Below are 7,116 nucleotides of genomic sequence, written 5' to 3'. Positions count from 1 at the left end.
AGATCCCAGGAACAGGAACCCCAATCCCTGTCACAGACATATTTTATGAAAAATCCTTTTTTTAGGATTTTTCCTCCTGAGAAGCTGGGAGGCCTCAGGAACAAAATGCAAACATTGATTATCTGCTGCTGTGGAATGCAGCAGGTGCATCTGGGATTGGTCTCATGGGGTTGTTTCCAATTAATGGCCAATCACAGTCAGCTGTCTCAGACTCTCTGGTCAGTCACAAGATTTTATTATCATTCATTCCTTTCTATTCCTTCTGATGAAATCCTTTTTTCTATTCTTTAGTGTAGTTTTAATATATAATTTTCTTTTAATATAATATATATGATAAAACAATAAATCAGCCTTTTGAGACATGGAGTCAGATCCTCATCTCTGCCCTCATCCTGGAACCCCTGCGAACACCACCCCAAACCCCACACACAAACACACAGCAGGGCTCTTACCATAAAAATGAAGGTATTTATTCAAGAAGTACAAATTTGATGGTACCAGCCATCTTTGAAAGCCATTCCCATGAGGCAGAGAGGACACAGAGCCCAGTCCTTGCTCAGAGCACACGGGAGCAAAGTGTCACCAAGTGCCACCAGGTGTCACCAAGTGCCACCAGCGCAGTCCTGGCCGCCGCTGCTCAAATCCACCTCTTTTGAAACATTCCCTGGACTTGAGAGGCACAAATAGGGGTTTTAAGCCAAGACCAGTTTGTTGTTTTGATAAAGCCACCAGCTCCAGTTCCTTTTGTTTTCCATCGCCTTGAGTCGTGCCCAGCCTTTGGAGCAGGTTCCGATTTCCCGACGGAAACAAAAGGGACCTGGGAGTGAGCAGGTGCAGGAATTTCTGGAGCTCAGGATGAACGAGAGGTTTTAAGGCAGGAGTCAGGATCTGAAGTCGTCTCTTTGCCCCATGGCTCTGGCTGAGTGGTCTTCATGTGGAAAATGTACAAATCCAGAGTTCCCCTGGACCCACCCCCTGCTCCAAGGGTCGGGACAAATTTTCCATGGAAAATCCAGCAGACACGTTGGGTTAAAGTCTCAAAGTCCACTTTAAGGAGCCTTTTGGTTAAAATAATCTCATTTTCCAGCTGCCTGCCTGCTGTAGGCTCAGTGAAGGAGAGCTCCAAGTCCATCCCCACGGGTGGGACTGGGAGAGGAGAGGCACCCACAGCAATCCCAAACAACTCCTGGGAAGGGAAATCCTGGAGCAGATTTGTGCATCCAGACCACCACAAGTGTGTGTGGCTGCAGAGGGAACAGCAGGACATTCATCATCTGGGGAGGAAACACGAATGTGGATGCTGGGAATTCCATCCCCGAGGCTTCCCAGGGAACCTGCAAGGCAGCCTCACATCCAGGGGGTTTGGAGCTGGGTTTGCTGCTTTCCAAAGCTCACCCCCACAGCCAAGGCAGGGTTTGTTAAAAACACCTTTCTCGAGCACCTCTATCCCACTCCAGAAAAGTCCAAGCTGTCCCAGAGCTTCCAGCCACAGTCCAGGAGGGATTTGATTACAGGGAAGGGCAAAAAAAAAAAAAAATTAAAAAAGCCCCTTTTTCTAACAGAGACTACTTTCATTTCAAAGTAACAGGATCTGAGCAGCACAGGGAAAAAGCCAAAAAAAAAGAAAAATTCCTTTTTTTTTTTTTAAATGTAAACATTCTCTGCATAAGGTGCAGGGTCTCAGATGTCTGTACAGGAACATGGAAAAGTTTGGAAAAGAGAGAGCTCCAGAGCCAGAAATGCCCCTTCCATTTCTGAAGCATCACAGACATGGAGAAACGTTCAGCATTCACTTTGTCAACACCTACACAGCAAAAATGCTTCCAGAACTCCATGGCTAAAAGCATCCCACCATTGTAACAAAGAGTATTTTTGCAGTTTTAATACTTTCCAAAAAAAAAAAAAATTTTACATTATTTACTAGCAATGGATATATATGCAGAAGCACATCACACTACAGCAATATTTTATCAAGTTATCATTGACCTTCACCAAACATTATGCACATTGCTCCAAAGATTCCCTCTTTCCTTCCCAAACTTTCTGTGGAAGGCAAAGAAAAGCTGGGCTTGGTTTGGTTGCTCCTGGGCTGAGGTTTTTTGGTGTTGTTACACCCCAAATTTAAGGTGTCTATTAAAAACCCAACTTACCACACCACCAATTCATTTTCCAAACTCCTCCCCAGCTCCAGAGAAGCAAAACTTTCAGAAAATGGATCCCAAGCTGTGTTTTGTGTGGGGAACCCCAAAAACACATTTGGGGGGCTCCGAAGGAGCAGCTGTCACTGGGGTGGGGAAGAAGACCCTGAGCATCCTTGTGCAGCGCCCCAAATGGAGCTGCAGCACACCTGGGGCTTTTTGGGGCTCCCTGGCCCGGCAGGCTCAGGGGTTTGTGCCTCTCTGCCCTTCAAGCTCGTCAGGAGTGTGACTTTCACTGGGTCCTCACTTCTGGCTCGAGCAGAAGTGACAAGAAAGAGTAGAAAAATCTGAGCTGTGTCAAACAGAGCTGTCGCTGACAGGGTGAAAAAGGCTCTCCTGGCATCAGCTCCCAGCCAGAGCTGAGCAGGAATGGCACAGAGGGCTGAGAGGGACGGAATTTAAAAATCCCAAATTGATTCTTCCTCACTTGTGTCGTGTGCGTTAAAATTCTGTCCCAGTGTTTACACCCCAGGGCCTGAGGGTGGGGACAGCACCCAGGGGCCAAACCCAGCCAGGACACGCTGCCAGCACCCTCCTGCTGCAATCCAGGGGCTCTCCACCCTCTCCTGAGGCTCTCCATCGTTTCCTGGGGCTCTCCATCCCCTCCTGGGGTTCTCCATCCTCTCCTGGAATTCTCAATCCCTTCCTGGGGTTCTCCATCCTCTCCTGGGATTCTCAATCCCTTCCTGGGGTTCTCAATCCTCTCCTGGGATTCTCAATCCCTTCCTGGGGTTCTCCATCCTCTCCTGGGATTCTCCATCCCTTCCTGGGGTTCTCAATCCTCTCCTGGGATTCTCAATCCCTTCCTGGGGCTCTCCATCCTCTCCTGAAGTTCTCCATCCCCTCCTGGGATTCTCAATCCTCTCCTGAGATTTTCAATCCTCCCCTGGGATTCTCCATCCTCTCTTGGATTCTCCATCCTCCCCTGGGGCTCTTCATCCTCCCCTGGGATTCTCCATCCCTTCCTGGGGCTCTCCATCCTCTCCTGGAGTTCTCCATCCTCTCCTGAGGTTCCCCACTCTCTCCAGCCCTCCAGGGGCTCTCCATCCCCTCCTGAGATTTTCAATCCTCCCCTGGGATTCTCAATCCTCTCCTGGGGTTCTCAATCCTCCCCTGGGTTTCTCCACCTTTTCCAGGGGTTCTCCATCCCCTCCTGGGGTTCTCCATCCTCTCCCCAGCAGCCCCCACAGGAGAGCCCCTGCTCAGTGCCACTTCAGCCACTCAAATAAATTTCCCCCTCTGCCCCAAAACTCACCCCACACTCTCAGCCTTCTCCCCTGCACTGGAATCTGCACCAAAGCCCAACTTTTAGGGCAAACTCAATCATTTGAGACACAAATGTTCTCTGTTGTGTCACAATTTCCAGTTCTATCCGTGGCCCTGTCAGCCACGCGTCTTTAGAGCTTGTTGCTGATATTTTTAAGATATTTTGAGATTTTAAAGTTCTTTCCTAATAGAAATCCTGTAAAATTGTGTTTCTGCAGGGTGTGTGCTCAGTAGTGCTGCCACTTTATACAGAGAGGGTCAAACTCTTCACTGTCACCTCTAAAAGCATTTCACCATTGAATTCTTTCGGGTTTTGATATGTAATTAAGGAGGGGGAGGCTGTTAAAGAGAATTTTCATGAACAAAATCTCTGCTCTACTCAGAACCCACTCACAACACAGCCTTCAGAGCATCACCTTTCCTCCCTGCCATAAAAGCAATGAATATAAACCATGATCCTGTGGAACAGCGACACAAACTGAGCCTTTTCCAGCTCACAGGGGGCAAGGAAGGAGCAATCCCAGCCCCAACAGCTCAAAACCAGCACCTGGTGACAAACTGCCTGAATGAAAATAGAAAAAATAATATTAAAAAAGGATCCTAGAAAAATAAAAAAAAAAAGTGGTGTTTTAGTGTTCACAGCTCCAGGTTTGCTCCTCCTTAATCCATCAGAATTTTCCCCCTTTTCCAGAGGGGCTGCAGGGAAATGACACCACAAAGAGCATTTATCCAGACATATAAATTATGCCTTATAAGACAAGTAGTGTCTTCCTGGCATGAGCCCATCCTTTGCCCAGAGAAAACCCAAGAGAGGTTTTTTTTGACTTGTTTATGTAGCAAATATTTCCCCCTCCCCTGGAATGCAAAAGATTTGGCTGCAAAAAACCTCAAGTACAGTAAATCAAATCTGCTTTAAAAAAACTCCACAATAGAACACTTGTTCTAGGTTAGTATTGATCAGCTCACTTTCACCTTTAAAAATAAAGGAAAAAAAAAAAAAAAGAAGAAAAAAGAAAAGCAAAGCAAGTCACTTTGGTGATTATGAGAACAGAGAATTCATTTTCCTTCCTCCAGCTCTGCATTTCAGGCATCCTGGGCCAAGTGGGGCCAGTGGAGCTGTCAGGAACCCTCAGGTTTGGTACAAAATGAGGACCAAGAAAAGCTGTAGTGGGCTGGGGTGGGAAATGCAAAGAAAATGTGGTTCTGTTTCCCAACCATCAATGAAATTCTGCTTCCATCTGCTGGGATCTCCCTGGTACAAGAACTCCCTTGGAGTTTCCGAGTGCCAGAAATTCAATTTGTATGGAATTACTGAAGGAACAGAAGTTTAAAATTGTCAAGGGAGTCCCCCAGCTTCACTCAATTCACAGAGGGAAGACAGAAACCAGGAAAAAAAAATAATCTGCTATTCCCATGTTAAGAGCACATTTGACTTTGGAAGAAGTGATTTCAATGATGGCTTAAACCCCAAGCAAACAGAAAAATGATGATTAAAAGAGCAGGGCCTTGATGTCCAGCAAAGGCAGGGGTGCAGAGCAGCTCCAGGGGGGGACAAACTGCACCCCACGAGCCCAGTGTGGTCTGTGAGACCACAGAAGGGTTTGTCACCCGCTGCAGGGCCCCTGGTACATTCTGCAGGGCCAGCACTGCCTGGGGACACTCCCTGTGCTGCTGAGGCCACCAGGCTGTCCTGGGGAGGTGTCCCAGGGACACCCCAAGAGCTGGGAGCTGTGTGCTGCTGCTGCTTCCTCAGCATCTGCGAGCCTGGGGGCCTCCGGGGGAGCTGCAATGCAGGGACAGCAGGGTCACCTGGCCCAGGTGTGCTGTGATCACAGAGCAGCGCTCACCCAGCACAGCCTCTGGCATCTGAGGACAGCAGTTCAGCAGGCACAGACTCAGGTGCCCACGAGGCAGGAGCTGGGGCTGAGCCAGTGCTGGAGCAGGGGAGTTCCAGTACAGAGCAGCCAGGGTGTTATTGCCTGGGGCAGCGGCACGGGGCTGCACTGCCACCTTGGAATGTACAATTGCTGCCTCTGAGCATCACCAGGAGCTGCCAGAGAGCAAAGCCCAGCCCAGCTGCACTGCCCAGGGCTGGCTGTGCCTCATCAGAGCCCGGGCACACCCCAGGGATCCCCGTGAGCTCCTTTCTGCAGGAACTGTGTGTGCTGCTGATATGAACTGGAAACATTGATTCCGTCTCAAGCTGGGTTTTTAAATAAAAGTGCTCTCTGTTGCTCCAGCCTCGTGGGTCAGGACACCACTGACAGTTCCAGGAGCATGACACATCTGCATGAACGAAGAACAATCTCTTCCCTCCCTCTTCTCCCTCCTCTTCCTTTGCCCTGCCCCGTTGCTGTCGTGTTCAATGCGAGATCGGGCAAACCCCAGAGGCCAGGTCACATTTGTACATTTTTGCAGATCTCCATCACAGATGGAATTTTTTTTTTTTTTGGCTGGTCATTCCTTGCAACCCATCCACGAGCAGCACAACCCCAAAAAAAAGAAGAGAGGGCAGACAAAACCAAACCCCAGAGCAGAGACGCAGCAGAGAAGAACCAAACGAGAGCAGCGCTCAGTTCTCCACCGGGGTGGGGTTTGCTAAGGGCTGGCTCACGATGACTTGCACCACGTAATCCTTTGGGATTTTCAGCTCCTCCAGTTTCATTTTGTCTGCCAGGGGTCTCCCAGAGAAGAACCAGCGCTGGCTGCCCGGCTCCACTCCCTCCACGGCGTGCAGCCGCCGCTTCATGTGGTACACGGTGTCCATGCTGCGCACCAGCAGCCGCAGGTCCTTGCCCGTGGACAGGCGCAGGCGCAGCTGGCACTCGTGCCCCGAGTTGGGAGGGGGCTCGGGGATGTCCAGAGTCTCCAGGTCACCCTTCTCCTCGATCATGTTGATGGGAGGGGCGAGGCAGTAGACGGGCAGCTGGTAGCGGTTGCCCAGTTCATCGTAACACTCGGTAAGAGCACCTTGGGGAGAGAAAGGGGAGAGTGAGTGGGGACTGCTGGCACATGTCACACTGCAGGGGTCAGTGACACTGCAGGGGTCACTCTGTCCCTCTGGGAGTGACTGGGAATTCCACACTGCAGATTTCACTGGCACATTTCACACTGCAGCGGTCACTCTGGGAATTCCTGGCCCATCTCACACTGCAAGGGTCACTCTGTCACTCTGGGAATGAGTGGGAAATCCACACTGCACATTTCACTGGCAGATCTCACACTGCAGCGGTCACTCTGGGAATTCCTGGCCCATCTCACACTGCAGGGGTCACTCTGTCACTCTGGGAATGAGTGGGAATTGCTGGCACATCTCACACTGCAGCGGTCACTCTGGGAATTCCTGGCCCATTTCACACTGCAGTGGTCACTCTGGGAAGTTTTACCCTGCTCTTCAACCACCCAGGAGGTGAGATCCGAATTCAGGCTTTAAAGGACCAGACAAAATGAATGCCCCGCCTTGTCTGCATAAAGACAAAAATCACCAGTGCCCCACCTTGTTTGAAACTTGGGGTTGAGATAAAAGCAAACACCCCCTAAAAGCCAAAACCCCCAGATAACGCAGGATGAAGTCCCCAAGCAGGCAGGAGGGATGAGGATGTGTCCCCATGTCTCATTCAGCAGCAGGGCCAAGGTTCAGGACACAAAAATG

The 7,116-nt window shown here is 50.0% G+C and overlaps 1 protein-coding gene across 1 annotated transcript in view; it reads right to left on the bottom strand.

The window, feature by feature from the left end:
• Positions 1 to 5,944: 5,944 nt before the first annotated feature.
• UBTD2 (ubiquitin domain containing 2) overlaps positions 5,945 to 7,116 on the bottom strand; it is a 42,192-nt gene continuing 41,020 nt past the window's right edge. The window contains exon 3 of the mRNA XM_054287953.1: positions 5,945 to 6,434. Coding sequence (XP_054143928.1) covers positions 6,037 to 6,434 — 398 coding nt within the window. The 3' untranslated portion in view covers positions 5,945 to 6,036. The remainder of the gene's footprint in view (positions 6,435 to 7,116) is intronic.

Source organism: Melozone crissalis, unplaced genomic scaffold, assembly GCF_028551555.1.
Source record: "Melozone crissalis strain CALT ecotype California unplaced genomic scaffold, PUWL_Pcris_2 ptg000061l_1, whole genome shotgun sequence".
NCBI classification, from domain to species: Eukaryota; Metazoa; Chordata; class Aves; order Passeriformes; family Passerellidae; genus Melozone; species Melozone crissalis.
The sequence above is the reverse complement of the archived record's forward strand: the minus strand, read 5'-3'. Positions and strand labels throughout refer to the sequence as shown.